Source organism: Antechinus flavipes, chromosome 3 (genome assembly GCF_016432865.1).
Source record: "Antechinus flavipes isolate AdamAnt ecotype Samford, QLD, Australia chromosome 3, AdamAnt_v2, whole genome shotgun sequence".
Taxonomy (NCBI): domain Eukaryota; kingdom Metazoa; phylum Chordata; class Mammalia; order Dasyuromorphia; family Dasyuridae; genus Antechinus; species Antechinus flavipes.
Window position 1 is genome coordinate 507,957,385 of NC_067400.1, and position 16,295 is coordinate 507,973,679.

General features: G+C 35.7%; 1 protein-coding gene across 1 annotated transcript in view; it reads left to right on the forward strand.

Annotated features, from left to right (window-relative positions):
- Positions 1 to 11,699, forward strand: part of BCO2 (beta-carotene oxygenase 2) — a 43,213-nt gene extending 31,514 nt beyond the window's left edge. Inside the window, exons 9-12 of the mRNA XM_051986966.1 lie at positions 4,893 to 5,030; positions 9,206 to 9,388; positions 9,575 to 9,685; positions 10,533 to 11,699. Coding sequence (XP_051842926.1) covers positions 4,893 to 5,030; positions 9,206 to 9,388; positions 9,575 to 9,685; positions 10,533 to 10,649 — 549 coding nt within the window. The 3' untranslated portion in view covers positions 10,650 to 11,699. The remainder of the gene's footprint in view (positions 1 to 4,892; positions 5,031 to 9,205; positions 9,389 to 9,574; positions 9,686 to 10,532) is intronic.
- Positions 11,700 to 16,295: the final 4,596 nt, after the last annotated feature.

The window sequence follows — 16,295 nt, forward strand, 5'->3', positions numbered from 1 at the left end:
GAGTAGATTATTTCTAAAAATCCTTCTTGCTCTGAATCTATGTTCCCTTTTCATTTTCAATCCTTTGATTATCTCTTGTCAAACTCGGAGACAATAAAATTCAGGATCAGCAAAGTTTCAGGGGAAAATGATCTCTTTAAACCAAAATTAGAAAATTACAGAATTTCAGGGTTATATGGGACCCTAAAGAGATTCTGTCAGCATAGTGGAGGGACAAAAGAAATGCAATGAGATACAGAGATGGAGAGAGAGCATAAGGAGGACCATGTGATGCACGAGTTAGAGACTAACCTCAAGAGATTTCTGTGTTGTTGAATGAGGACCCTTGGGATGAGACTGGTTGAGGGCACTCTCACATTTGCTCAGAGCTGCTGTAGCCAGGGCATTTAAGGGAAGTAGTGAGAATAAACTTTGCTTATGTATGTCTTATACACCTTGAGGGTATAGCAAGTCCTTTGGTGACAAGGAGGCTGTGGGTATGTTTCATATGTGTGTGTACATGTGTGTGTGCACATGTGCACATATGTATATCTGTGTGCTATGTTGATTGCTCACCTTTTGGGAATAATAGCCAAGGTAGCTGTGGTTGTATCCCTACAATATTGTGTATATATACTCTTCTCAGAAATGTGTGTGTATGTATGTGTATAATGAGAGAGAGACATAGAGAGAGAGAGAGAAAGAGAGAGAGAGAGAGAGAAAGAGAGAGAGAGAGACACACACAGACAGAGACAGAGACAGACAGAGAGACAGAGACAGAGAGAGACACACACAGAGAGACACAAAGAGACACACACACACACACAGACAGACAGGGAGAGACACAGAGAGAGACAGAGAGAGTGACAGAGAGACAGAGAGAGTGACAGAGAGACAGAGTGACAGACAGACAGAGACAGAGACAGAGACAGAGAGACACAGAGAGAATAACCTTCCTAAATTCAATAGACATTCTATCCCTGAGAATAAACATTATGAACCATTACCCTACTCTAAAGGGAAAATTGTGCCAATAGTTGGGAAACCCAATAGATATATCCATCTCAAGCAATTAAATCATAAAAAATACTGTCTCCTTGGTTAAAACTAAGTGAAATTTCCCCTAGAATTACTCCATGGATTAGCATTCAGTATTATGATTATGGATTTGTTGAAGCATTTTCTTCTTTGGTTCAGTTATGAGAAATATCCCACAGGGACACAGTCTTCCCAGTTCTGACTTTTTGTGGATAAAGCTTTAGAAGAATTAATTCCAATGATGGTGCTCAACTTTGCTAAAATCATAGTCAGCTTTATTTAGGAAAAAATGCTGTCTGCTGTGTTCTAGACATCTGAAGTCTTCATGTACACATTCTGGAAGGCTATAGATGCTCAGGCCTTCCATTGGTCTTGTCAGGAAGCTGGATCAAAGTTTATTCTTGTTATTTGTACAAGACAGTTTGGAAACTAACCCTCTAATATGAATTGAATTCCGTGTGGCTAGTCTACCTTTGCTTTATCAAATTTAAGAAAAGAAATTGTTTACAAAAATTTTCTGTTAAACAATTCTAGATTTCTAATATTCAGGTTTCTTAAGTGGATGTTAATTTAAAAAATTCAATAATGTTTTATCTTTCCAAATATATATAAAGATAGTTTTCAACATTCATTTTAGTAGAACTTTGTGTTCCAAAATTTTCTCCCTTTAACCTTTGCCTTTTCTCTCCCCAAGACAGCAGGTAATCTGATACAGGCTAAACATTGCAATTCCTTTAAATGTATTTCCATATTTGTCATGTTGTACAAGAAAAATCAGACCAAAAGATTAAAAAAAAAAAACAAACGAGGAAGAAAAAAACAAATAAAAAGGTGAAAATACTTTGCTTTGATCCATATTCAGTCTGCATAGTTCTCTCTTTGGATGCAAATGACATTTTCTATTCTAATTCTATTGGAATTGTCTTGAATCAATGCATTGTTGAGAAGAGCCAAGTCCATCACAGTTGATCATCAAATAATCTTCTTGTTATTGTGTACAGTGTTCTCTTGGTTCTGCTCACTTTACTCAGCATCAGTTCATGCAAGTCCTTCTAAACTTTTCTGAAATCAATCTGCTCATCATTTCTTATAGAACAATAATATTAAATTACATTTGTATCTCATAACTTTTTCATCCATTCCTCAATTGATAGGTATCCACTGTTGCTGCTACAAAAAAGGCTGCTACAAACATTTCCCTCTTTTATGATCTCTTTGAGATACAGAGCCAGTGATGAAACTGCTGGACCAAAGGGCACACACAGTTTGATAGCCCTTTGGGCACAGTTCCAAATTGCTCTCCAGAATGTTTGGATCTTTAAATAGATATTATTAAAGCATGAGAGGAAAATTAGAAAGTCAGGATGTTGTCTTTTTCCTTCCCTAGCTCGCCATATTCCAAGTCAAGATTTTAATTATTGAAAAGTATTAAAAATCAACTTCAGAATTAAAAAAAGATTCATCTCTGTCTTTTGGGGATTGTTGGTATGTGTTTCTACAGTGACTGAATTATTGATAGCTTCGGAGACTAGAAAAACCTCATTCAATCTGTGCTGAGCGAACAGTTTAGCATTTGGGCATAATAACGATACTGTTTCTTGTAGTGGTAGCATTTTCAAGTCTCAAACAAGTGAGGATAAGGAGTTGATGAGGAGTTAATCAGATGTACAGTGTTATTACAGCCTGTGCCTAAAGAGAGTGGGAGTAGGGGAGAGTGAGGAATCTCACTGAGAGGATGAAAAAAATCACCTGAGAAGAAATTTGCAGTAAAGTTTGAGGGGGACAGGTGGATTAAAACTGCCATAAATTAGATTCTACTATGGAACCAGGGTATCGATCAGGTGTGTAGTCAAGAAAGAATGAGATTGATTGGAATCATAGAATTTCTAAGCTGGAAGATACCTCAGAGGCCAAATCCTTTCCATACATGAAAAAGAATCCCCTTGATAATTTACCTGTTAGGTTGGCAACAAGCAGTTGCTTGAAGATCTGTCCTGAAAGGGAACCTTTAACTTCCTCAGGCAGCACATTACATTTTGAAGGGTTCTAAATATTAGAATCTTAAATGGAGCCTAATCTGCCTGTTGTCAGCTTCCACTCATTGCTTCTAATTTTGCTGCTTGAGGCTGGACAGTTTGAGAATTTCAGAACAGAAATGGAGGCAACCCAACAGGGTTATTGTTATCTCCATCCTAAAACTCTTACTAATAAAATGCCGTATGTTAGTTAATTTTTGTGACTTCCATGTTAAGACTAGAGAGTTGAAAAGCATAAGGGAATTCTTTCATCATCAAAAGGTTGATCAACTGAGGTAGATCAATTTATTTATATAATAGACATTCTAATACATTAGCTAAGGATCCTTGCAGCAATAGAAAAATTGTTGTGAGCCTGATTATTTTCTAAAATTAAACTTGTAGAGAGTTTGCTTTGGGAGATCCTGCTTGGATATCATTTCCTACCCAGATCCATCCTAGTCCATGATTTAGGCTGATTAGGAGCTCTGGTTGCTGTCAGAAAGTTAGATTGGTTGGAGACTATGGTTTTTGTTTGTGAATGTTTCCGTATAGAAACTGAGTATTTGGGAATATAAGTAAACAGCTGTGTTCTAGCTCTCCTAGTAGCTAGTGTTCTAGTAGTTCTCCTGAGATATTCCTGAAGCTGGGCCTTTTGCTTATTTGGGGCATGGTTTGGGATGGGGAGAATTCAGCCAGTAATTTTTCAGAGTTCCTAAGATCTTTGTGATGTTAGATATCAGAATGGATACCTTTTTTCTTAGGGCAGCTTAGAAGTCGGGGGTGGGCTGGGAAGCATTTAGGACTGAGTGAAGGGGAAATTTGTTCTTGGCTGCTAAAAGGACCATTTATGAACAAAAGCACTGCATCTGGACTCAAGAGAACCTGGATCTGAATTTCAACACTACTACTAAGTATCTGTTAGATTTTGGGTAACTTCTTTAGGCAACATTTTACTCATCAGCACAATAAGAGTGAAGTGGATGATTTCTAATGGACTCTTCCAGTTCTAAATCCTATGATTTATCTTATTTCAAGTTGACTGTATAAAACTTAAAAAAAAAAACTCACCCAAACTTTAAAATGAAAATAAATAAAATGAAATAACATACAATGAAAAGCTAACAAAGATAATTTGGAAATTCTGAAAAGATTAGCAGGACCATTAATGGCTCCACAAGAACCTCTGTTTAAAGTGGCTAATGTCAGTATCCTAAGATAGTGGTTTCATAGTGTGGTCCAGGAATTCTGGAGGGAAGTGTCTCTGAGACTGTTTTAGCAGGGTTATGTTATTTCTATAACAATAATTTCCAATATGATAACAACTGATGGATATAATCCACATAAACATTTGAAGGGAAGAATTTAGCAATTTTAAGGAATCCTGAGGATTCTGAGATCAAATCTGATTTCTTTACAGAGAGAAACTTTTAAAGTCCTTAGGGATCAAACACTGAACACCTTGGATGTATAATCTTAGTGAAACTGCCTTGTCTCTCCTTTTTTTAACATTATGAGTCAAAGAAGGGTGAGACAATTATCAGTTAAGGCAAAGTTCACTTGTTCAACTAATCATCCCCATTCAGATCCAGAGCAAAAAATAACCAATACTTGGCAAGTCACATCAACCCCTGAAGTTAAAGAAGTTATCCTTTATTAATATGCCCAGTTTTAAAATCCAGACTAGTTGCTTAAAACATGATAATTCAATTCTAAATTACTGGCAACTTGAATACAATTAAAACTTTCTTGTATTTAAAACAATAGGTGAGGGAGGGAGAAATGGCTCTCTTCAGAACAAAGTGCTATTCTATTTCTCTAATGATAACTCCCTTTTAAAATTTCTCTTTTCCTTAACAGGTCTACAACTCAGCGCCAAGAGCTTTCCCCCGAAGATTTGTTTTGCCATTGGGTAGTAGCACAGATTCCTCCGTGGGACAGAACCTCAGTCCGTTGACCTACTCATCAGCTACTGCTGTGAAACAGAAAGATGGGACGGTATTCTCTGAAGGCTTATTGATTAAAATTTTAGTTTTTGGGATATATACACATATATGCATACAAAAATATATACTCGCATTATACAAATATATATTTAAATAGTATATATTTTGTGTTATATTTTATATATGTGCATACACATACATGCATACACCAGTTTCCTAGTGACTTGGTGCCTAGTATGAAATGAAGCTTGGAAGAACAGTTTTATTCTTTTGATAAAAATTCTACCCATTCTCTTGTGGCTGGGCTGAGGTGAACACTAAATGTTTGTTGATCCAGGTAATGTCACAGTGCTCTTGCTGTGCTGCTCATCTTCAGCTCATCACATATAATTGAAACCAGGTGGGTAGAAACAGTGTAGAACTGACATAAACCAGTCTTATGCTTGTGGTGTGTGTGAGGCCTGAAACTGATACTGATCAGCACCACCGTGGGGGGACTGCTCTAATTTCTGTGAATTCATATATCCAGAACCTTTGTTTCTCATCACCATCACTACCACCACCACAACCACCACAATAACCAGATAATAGACTGGCTTTTAAAAGGCTTATTATTTTCAGTCCTCTAACATCTTTCATAATTTAAATATAAATTCCAGAAGTAAAAGTAGTTGAGAAAGTACTGATGCTCAATTTGAAGTCAAAAGACCTAATAATCAATGAAGTAAATAAAAAAAATTATTAAGCCCCTACCATTTAGTTGGCACTATGCTTAGTTCAGGGGACACAAAAAGAGGCAAAAGAAGTCCCTGCCCTCAAGGAGCTTACAACCTAATGGATCAGGGTTTAATTCCCACATTTGTCACTCACTATCTGGTGACTTTGGTAAAACAACCTCATCATTTGAGCTCAGTTTCCTCATCTGTAAAATGAAGGTATTGGCCTAGATCATTGGATTCTAACTCAAATAAAAAGATATCCCAACAAGCCAAAGATTGACTTAGAAAACCACACAACATTATCTACTTTGGATTGTATTTTTAATGAATTTTGTCAAACATTTCCCAAGTACATTTTAATATGATTCACTATCCTGGAGAATTTCACTGCTTCAGCCATGAAGTTGACATCTCTGGTTGAGATGACCTTTAAGGTTCCTTCCAGATCTAAAATTTTGACCTTCTGATAGAATATGAACAGAAAATCATGTTTCCAATTTGTTTTAAATCCTGAAGTATTTCAACTAACTTTAAAAATCTTTGTGTCAGAACCCAGAAACCTGATTTAAATAATCATTTTTAAAATGTTTTTTTTGATATCTTCTTAACATAACTCCCCCTCCCAAAAAAATTCTTCCTAATCATCCCTTACAATACACTTTAAAAAAAAAAGGAAGAAGACAAGTATAATTCAGTAAACCTATTCAATATATTAAAAGATCTGCTGTTACAAGCAACAATACACACTCATGAACCTCCATATCCTTCACCTCTGCAAAGGAGTGGGAAAAGAAAAAGAAACGTTCTCACATTTCTTCTTTGGGACCAAGCTCGTTCTTTGTAATTCTCACATTTCTTCTTTGGGACCAAGCTTGTTCTTTGTAATTCTGCAACATTAAGTTTCAACTATTTTGAAGTTGTTTTTTTCATTTATATTGTTATAATCACTTTGTATATTGCATTCCTGATTCTGCTTAATTCTCTTTTCCAACAGCTTATGTAAATTCTTCCATGATTGTCTATCCATCATGTTTGTTGTTTTTAACCCCATAGGAATATTCCATCGAATTCATAGGCTATGATGTGTTTAGCCATTCCTCAATCACTGTTTTGGTTCTTTATTAATAACCTCCTTGGGACAGATGCTTAGCCTTGGAATCTTATGGTGAAAGATTGTGGGCTATGTGATGTTGGGTAATCTAGTTAACTTTTACACATCTTTTGGAATTTCAAAAGGCCTAAGGAAGGAAGAGAAGATTTGGAATGGCTTCCATAAGAGTGAGATAAGGAATTAGTTATGGGAGAAAAAATGTTTACCTTGCTGCATGAAGGCTCACATAAGGTTGAATAACATGAACTGTTATGTTATTATGAACAAATAGTTATCTAAAGAAAACTGCAAACTGTTAACTACCACGTGAAAGAATATTTCACATCACCAAAAAGAGAAATGCAAATTAAAACAACTGAGGCTTTACCCAGTAAATTGGCAAAGATGACAAAAAGTGAGAATAGTTAGTGTTAGAGAGGTTGTAGAAAGACTAAACATTAATCCACTGTTGGTAGAGCTATGGATTGGTATAATCATCCTGGAAAACGATTTGGAATTATGCAAATGAAATAATTAAAATGCCCACAAACCTTCCTTCCTTTCCTTCCCCTTTTCTCCTTTCCTTTCCCTTTCCTCCATCCTTTCTTCCCTCTGTTCACATAGGATGATATTCTATGCTCTTAAAAGCATTTTTTTATCTTGCACCTCTGAACCCTCCCAAGATATCTTGGATTTACTCACTAGATTTCTTCTTAAGGACCAGGCCTTGAACCAAAAGCAGTCTGATTCTAACAGGCCACCAATAATAAGCCAACCCCCATTTAGTCATTGATTGGATCCCTACTGATTCAGATTGAATGTAAATAGCAATTATTTCTGCTTTGGCCAAAAATTCTGAAGGTCTTCCCCTCTCAACTTCATTTAATTATTTATTTAGATTTTTGGGGACTTTTATAAAGAAGAGATTCTTTGCATCAATTGCTACTTAATCATTGAATGGGTTCAACCTCAATCAAACTGAGACTAGTTGAAAATGTCAGCTTAAAAAGGCCAAGTTCTCCCAATTCATCCAGGGATATCTCCAATTGTCCTGATTTATATTTGGCCACTAGATCCAGATGGTTCTGGAGGGAAATGAGATATGTGACCTTGCCCAGCTCTCCCTCACTTAACTTCAATTCATTTACATATCATAACCACCTCCCTGATGCTATGGTCCTCTTCAAGAATGAGAATGAAGGACAAACAATTGCTGCCAAAGTAATTTCTTCTTCCATCTTTCCCTCTTTCCCTTCCTCTCTTTTCTTCATTTTTTCTTTCCTCCTTCCCTTTTCTCTTCCCTCCCTCCTGTCTTTCTATCCCTTTTTCTTCCTATACCACCTAGGTTAGAAGTACAGTGATCAGTCATGGGCCAATTCCAATACTGATAGGCACAGAAATTTAAACCTACTTTATTTTTTTGAATTGAGCAGATTTTCTCACCCTTAGGCCACCTGCCTTGTCTCTCAAGGGACTCTTAATGTTGATGCCAGACTTAGCATAGATACCTGATAAGACTGTAGCCCTACCACAGTGCAGAACTCCTGAACTCAAGGAATCTACAGTTCCAGCCTCTCTTAATAGCAGAGATTTTAAGTGTATGACATCATATGCAATCAAAGCAATTATGTGACTCCTCTCCCACTCAACCAAATCCATAGTTTCCTGGATAAACTATGAACTTCTCTGTTTAATTTTTAAAGTCTTAATAACTTGACTCCAATCTCTTTCCAGCCTCATTAGACATTTCTCGTAATTAATTTGCTGTCTCTTCCTCTTACATGACACTCTCATCTCTATGTCTTTGCAGTAGCTGACCCATATTCTTGGGATTCCTCTGATACTTACAACTCATAGAATCTCTTCCTTTAAGATACAAGACAAGAATGACCTGCATGAAGGCTTTCCTAATTTCTATTAGCTTGAAAGTGTTCCCCTACCAAACTATCTTACCTTTATTTTGCATATATCTGTAATTTATTCATTATATATATTAATTATATACACATACACATTGTCTCCCCCATTAAATATAAACTTCTTGTGAAGAGGGATAATTTTTTTCTTTGTATTTATGTCCCCAGTTCTTGGCACAGAGTAGATACTTTATAAACACTTATTGTATTAATTGATATTCTTTGATTTTATTTCTTCTAATTATCTCTATTTCTTAGATATCAAACCTTTGTAAAAGATTTTTGATATATAGATTTTTTCCCCAGTTAATTGATTCTTTTATCCTGGATATATTAATTTTGTTTGTGCCAATTTCATGTAACTGACATTATCTATTTTATCTTTTGTAATGGTCTTTGTCCTTTATCTGATTAAGAATTCATCCCCTATCCATAACAATGAAAAGCATACGATCTGCTTCTCTTATAAATTTTTTTATGTTTCTTTTTGGGTCTCTTCTAGATCTGGTGCTCTCATGAAAATCTCTATCACAAGGATCTGGAAGAGGAAGGGGGCCTAGAGTTTCCCCAGATAAACTATGCTCAATGTAACAGCGTGAAGTACCGATTCTTTTATGGCTGTGGCTTTAGACACCTGGTGGGAGATTCTCTGATCAAAGTTGATGTTGTGACCAAAAAACTGAAGGTGAAAACATTTGGAAATCATCTCCATTTCTTTAAAGTCCCTAAGACCTGAGCTTCTAGCATTTAATTTAGTAATTATTATTATGGATATTACAATGCCATTGTGGGTAACCACAGTTAGGCTGGGAGTGAGAACACCCACATGTAGTTTCTAACTGGCTACTAACCTCTTAGTCATATATTCCAGGTATGGAGAAAGGATGGATTTTATCCCTCAGAACCTGTTTTTGTTCCAGTGCCTGGAGCCAGTGAAGAAGATGGTGGAGTTATTCTTTCTGTAGTGATCACTCCCAACCAGGTAACTATGTTTCCTTGTTGTTGGTGAAGGTTAAAAATACTTGCCTGCTTGCCTGCCTGCCTGCCTGTCTACCTACCTATATGCCTAGCACAAGCCTTGCACATATAGGTGCTTATTATTTGTTGAATTGAGTTGAATTAATGCCTAATTGAATAACTCCATCAGGCTTTTGTACCTTTCATCTCCTCTTACTTCCAGCCCAACCCAATCTCCACACTGCCCAACTCACTTTTCTTGTCTTTTTTCATGGAACTGACACAGCTATGTTATGTACGGTTTTTCTAGTTTATATAAATCAATCAAGATGCATTAATTAAACACCTATCACATTTGAGATAATATAGTACTATTTCATCAAAACAGAAAAGAATCTTGTACCTTAAAATATGGCACAACAGCTTTAAAATGCTTACTATTGATTGCTATTTCCTTAGTGCTTCTCCAGTGCCTTGAATGTCCTCTTCCCTCTTAGTTCCTCATTGAATTTCTACCTATCTTTTAAAGTCCTTTAAATGCTAACTCTTCATGAAGTCCTCCCTGAACCCCACTGTTGGGAGCAACTTTCTTACCTTAAACTTCAGGTAGAACAATTTTGAATTTCTTTAATGTGCTTATCATGCAATTTTGTATACTCTTGCCCTGTGAGATTACACATTTTACCATGGCAGAAACTGGCTTATCTAAACTTCATACCTCTTGCCATGTTGTGCACATGGCACTTACTGTCCAATCCAAAGATTTGGGGTTTTCTTATCTCTTATGAGCTTTCTTATTTCTTATGAGCTAATTTCCTTTTCCTTAGTCCCTCTTACTTTTAAGGAAAGCAGAGTGCTGTTTTCTTTTCTAGAATGAAAATAACTTTCTGCTGGTGCTGGATGCCAAGACCTTTGAAGAACTGGGCCGAGCCGAAGTGCCAGTGCCAATGCCCTATGGCTTTCATGGCACCTTTGTTCCCAGGCAGTAGGGACACTGTCAAGGACATGATGACCAGATGGGAAATGGAAAGACCCTGATATGTTGGCACCCAGAGAGATATCTTGTTTCTTTTTCATTCAGTCATCAATCAATAAAGATTTATTAACAACATTCTAGGCCAGTCACTGCACTAAGCACTGGGGATATTAAAAAAAGGCCAAAGATAGTTCGTGATTTCAAGGAATTTATAATCTATTCCAAACATCATGCACTGCAGCTATGAAAGCAATCTGTTGCCTTGGCCTTCTAAATCATGAACACTGGAGAGTAATTTTGAAATCCTCAAAGTGCTTTTAGGTAGCAAGAAAATATTAAGCTAAAATATCATGGTCTCACATTTATATAGCTTTGTAGCTTTTAAAATTAATTTTCATTTTTTTCTAAGTTAACATATACTAATAGAATGGATATTTGCATGGATTATACATAAAATGGTAGATCTCCTAAGCAATGTTTATACATTGTACAATATGTGTATATGCATGTGTACATATACATATATTGTATATCTATACATACAACTTTCTCTTTTGTACAGCTTGATTTTCTTTTTAAATATTTAATAAGAATTTGAAAGCTACAGCTTTTAAAGGACAACTAGGTGGTACAATGGATAGAGTGCTGGTCCTGGAGTTAGGAAGATTCAGGTTAAAATATTACCTCATATCCTTACTAGTTTTGTGATTCTGAGCAAGTATCTTAACTCTTGTTTGTTTCCTTGTCTGTAAACTGAGCTGAAGAAGGGAATGGTAAACCACATCAGTATCTTCATCAAAAAAATGCCAAATAAGGTCATGAAGAGTCAGATACAATTGAGAATGAATAAATAACAGCTTCCAAGTTGTCCTACTTATTTGCTGTTTCTCCGTTTATCCATTTTAAAAAAGGCTCCTTCTGATTTTATTTCATTTCCCCCACCCATTTTATCCCTATTTCTTCTTATTCTCCTCTCTAGAAATAAAGTTCTTGTAATAAATACCCAGTTAAGAAAAACAGATTCCTACCTTGACTGTGCCTGAAAATAAACGATTTTACTGTATAGATTGTACTTTACTTGTTTTATTTTTTCTCTTTATGTATGTATATTAGCTTTTTAAAAAACATTTCTTTTTCCCCCAAATTTATTTTATTTAAAGAAACAGAATAAGAAAAAAGAAAAACAGAAAAGGAATACAAAACAAAATGAAACAAAACAAAAGAGAACATTGTCATGTATCCAGCAGAACACTAGAGAGGATTCAAAATATGTAACAACAAATTACCAGTTCAAAAAAGTATATATATTAGAAGAAATTATATTCATGAATGTCCATCTTTTTTTTACTTCTGTGTACATTGTTCTTTTGTTCTCTGCTGTGCATTTTTTTTTACTTTATTTTTTTCCCCCTCTTTTATCTTCCCAATACCTCCAAGCAGGGTATAAGTTAAGAAAGGATCTATCTACCTATCTATTTCTTTGGGTGTATGTTGTACTTTAACAGGCAATAAAAATAATTCAAATTTGTATAGAATTTTAAAGTTTGAAAATGTTTTACTCACAAAGCCCTATAAGGTAGGTAAATATTTTAAGTATTATGTTCATTTTACAAAAGAGGAAATCTAAACTGAGATGTTAAATTCATTGTCATTAATCATCAAATTAAGTTTCCTAGTGTAGAGGGGAACTCATGTCTTCCTGATCACAACATCATATTATCTCACTATATCTTTACAATAGCTCTATAAGAAAGGTAGGGATAATTTGCTATTCCTGTTTTACATCTCACAGATTTGGAACTAGAAAAGACCTTGGAAATTATTTAGTTCAAGCCCCTCACTTTCACATGAGAAAATTGAGGATCAGGAAGAGAAGTACTTTGGTTAAGTTCATACATCCTAAGTATCAGAACTGGGATCTAAATCTGGGTTCTCTTGCTCGAAGTTCTGTGCTCAATAACCTTTGACCCAACAGTGTTTCTACTGGGCTCATATCTCAAAGAGATCTTAAAGGAGGGAAAGGGACCCTACATGTGCAAAAATGTTTGTGGCAGCCTTTTTTGTAGTGACTAGAAACTGGAAACTAAGTGGATGCCCATCAGTTGGAGAATGGCTGAATAAATTGTGGTATATGAATGTTATGGAATATTATTGTTCTGTAAGAAATGACCAGCAGGATGAATACAGAGAGGCTTGGAGAGACTTATAGGAATTGATGCTGAGGAAATGATGCTGAGCAGAACCAGGAGATCATTGTACACAACAACAACAAGATTATACTATGATCAATTCTGATGCACGTGGCCATCTTCAATAATGACAGGATTTAGACCAGTTCCAATTGTTTAGTGATGAAGAGAGCCATCTACACCCAGAGAGAGGACTGTGGGAACTGAGTGTGGAATACAACATAGCATTTTCACTCTTTTTGTTGTTGTCTGCTTGCATTTTATTTTGCTTCTCTTTTTTTTTCTGGTTTGATTTGATTTTTCTTGTGAGGCATGAAAATTGTATATATATGCATATATTGGATTCAACATACATTTCTACCATGTTTAACATAAAAAAGTTCTGTGCTTACTTCATTTCACCAAACAGGCAATTTCATGATATATTCAGAAGCCTCTGGCTTATTGGACAGAACACTTGTGGTGAACTTTAGAGCTTTTAAGAAGGACTTAGAGGCCATTGAGCTCAACCTTCTCATTTTAGACATGAGAAAAAGAGGCATAAACAGGGTCACATATTTAAGGAAGGAGTTGAATTTAGGTCTTCAGAACATCAAACCCAGTGCTCTATTTACTACTATGACAGCTTTCATAGATGAGAATTCCACAGGACTGGGGTATAATAATTCTAATCTGCGCATTGTTTGGGGAAGGGGAGGAGACTGGACAGACTCCTAAATTGATGAGATTATAGGTTCATTTGAAAGCTATAAATCATCAGCTAGCAAGACGTAAACCTAGAAGTCAAAATACATGTCTTTCAATAAGAACAGAAACCTACTTTTTCTATTTCTAAATGTTTTTACTTGTCTTTCCATCATACCAGGTTACTATTCACTTCTCCTTTTAATTGGTCATATACATCATCCCTAGGCAATACGAATAATATAAGCAAAACTAAACCATATTGCTATTATCATGGATAAAAATTGGATAATGATTCTAGGGGTTTGGAAGGAAAGGTAGAAGAAATACAAATTAGTATTTTGATTTTCATGCATCTGAAAATTAATTTCTACTTCTCATCTTTACCTTCTCCTTAACCTTCCTTACCTTCTCTCTATTATGTGTCTGTAAACTCATTCAGAGAACATCATTATTGTCCCTAAGATCCTTTATTCCATAGAGACCAGAAGAGGACAAAGATAAAACTGTAGAGGGGATTCAAAAGAGATCTTAATTTATAAGGGAAGTATGGCTAGCAAACAAAAACAGGTGAGCTGTGATTCTTGTCACTTCTACCTCTTCCCATCAATTCATATCTAGCACTCCCCCAATTCAATTTTGTCATGGTGTAATGCAATTCAGTGGAAGTGAGGTAAGCAGCAAACACCTTTAAAATGAATTCAGTTCTGAGACTGACTTTTAATCTCCATAGAAACTGGAAACTAGCCTTCAGCAATAGCTTTCTCAATTATTGTTATGTCTTAATAGAACTGGGCACCAGGTGGCACCACAGGCCACATAATCCCTGAATTTCCGTTTACACAATTAATTTGGCTACTATATTTCTCTTTGGCTCAAGAGCAATCAAAACACTTGGCTGATGAAGTCAATTGCCTTTAGGAGCCTCTCACCTGCTCATTTGCAAAACATTTCACATGTAAATGAAATACATAAAACCCCCCTTTCAATTTGCTTCTTTGTGGAACCTTACAAACTCAAAATCCCATAGATCCTACGGTTTAGAACTGATTTGACTCTAGAGATCATCTAGTCTCATTAACCCTCTCATAAATGAGGAAACTGAGGCACCAGAAAGTTACACCCAGCACAAGATTAAAAATAATTTTAATAGTCTATTAATGTTATTGATATTAATATAATATTGAGGCAGCTGGGTGGCAGAGTGTATAGAATATTGAGTCAGGAATTCAAAATTAAAATCCTTCCTCAGGCATTTGGGCAAGTCAAATATCTTAGTCTTCTCATCTGTAAAATGGAGACAATACCTAGCAGGGTTGTTGTGAGGATTTAATGATGTTATTGTAAAACATTTAGCACAGTGCCTGGCACATGATATACAAATGCTAGCTATACTGTTAGTGTTATTATTATTATTGTTTTATTATTATGTCTGGTGGATTATCTGACTCAGAAAAACAGTTGTCCCATTTATATTTTCCTTGTTGCACCTTGCTAATATTCAGAATATTAGCCATCCTTTCTCCTTCCTATGCATTGTTTCTCCTCCCCCAACCCTATAACAGCCAACAAAATTATGGGACCAGTTTCTTTCCTAAGAAAAAGCAGTCCGATCCAATTGTACTTTGGCTTTCTATTACCCTGATACATTTTTAGAGAAGGGAAATTAGATTTAAGTGGACATACAGCACTGATTTGGAGGGGAAATGAAGTCACAAAAGGGTAATCTGACAAATGGATTGGCTAAAATTGGATGAGGTAGCTTCTGATTTCCACTTAATTTCCAAATCCACAGGAAAAATTCCCTTTCTTTCATTAATCAGTAGTACATCTATTTTATTTTTCAATTCTATCTAGTTTAATCATTTTCTGACACTGGAGGTATGAACTTATTAGGTTTGGAAGACTAAAATAAAAGATAACAATGGAGCCGAGGCCAATTCTAGATGCCACTGTGAGAGTTATTAGTTTTTAAAAGCTGGGATTACCCTACCCAAGGTTAATTTGCAAACATGTAAGTGTAATGAGAACTGGTCAATAGGATCTTCATTTCTAGTCCTCTATTAAATAATGATCAATTCAAAGAAAGTACCATATTATGTTTTTCCCACATATTCTACACGAAAAATTTCCTTAATAATGGTTGTATGGTTGTATGTGGAACTTTACCTAGATATTTAATTTTAGGACAAAATGAATTCTTAAAAAAACTTACTTCCTAATATTTTTTAGGCTGATGAGAATTGTGTGATCTGAGAGCTATATATGCAGCACCATTTCTTAAACTCTCAAGTCACTTTAATTGATTAAAATGTAGCTTAATCATACCTGTCTGAGTACTGATTTGGAGAATGAAGGTGAATAACAACTTACTTACCTGACCCTCACCTTTGGAATGAAAGTGTACATTCCCAGACAAAACTGGTCATGTCCATTCTCCTCTGACCAGGTAGCTCCTACTTCATTATATTGTGAGTGCCTTGAAAAGAGGGACTACTTTTGTCATTCTTTGTATCTCCAGCGTTTACCAGCAACCACCACCAGGTGTTCCTATCTTCCAGCCACTTCTGCTTTTATACTCAAATGGTTGCAGCTGATAATTCCAAAATAAGCTGTTCTTGTGTTACAATGCTCCAGATCCCCTTCAGGAGATACTGTTTTAAGAATATGAACCCTTTTTTCTTTTGAATGCACTGAATTTTACTGTTTGGGTGGTCATGGATGGCCTGTGATAGATTGCAGCTCCCATTGTATTATTTCTCTCCCCAGTTCTTCTCTTCTTTCAA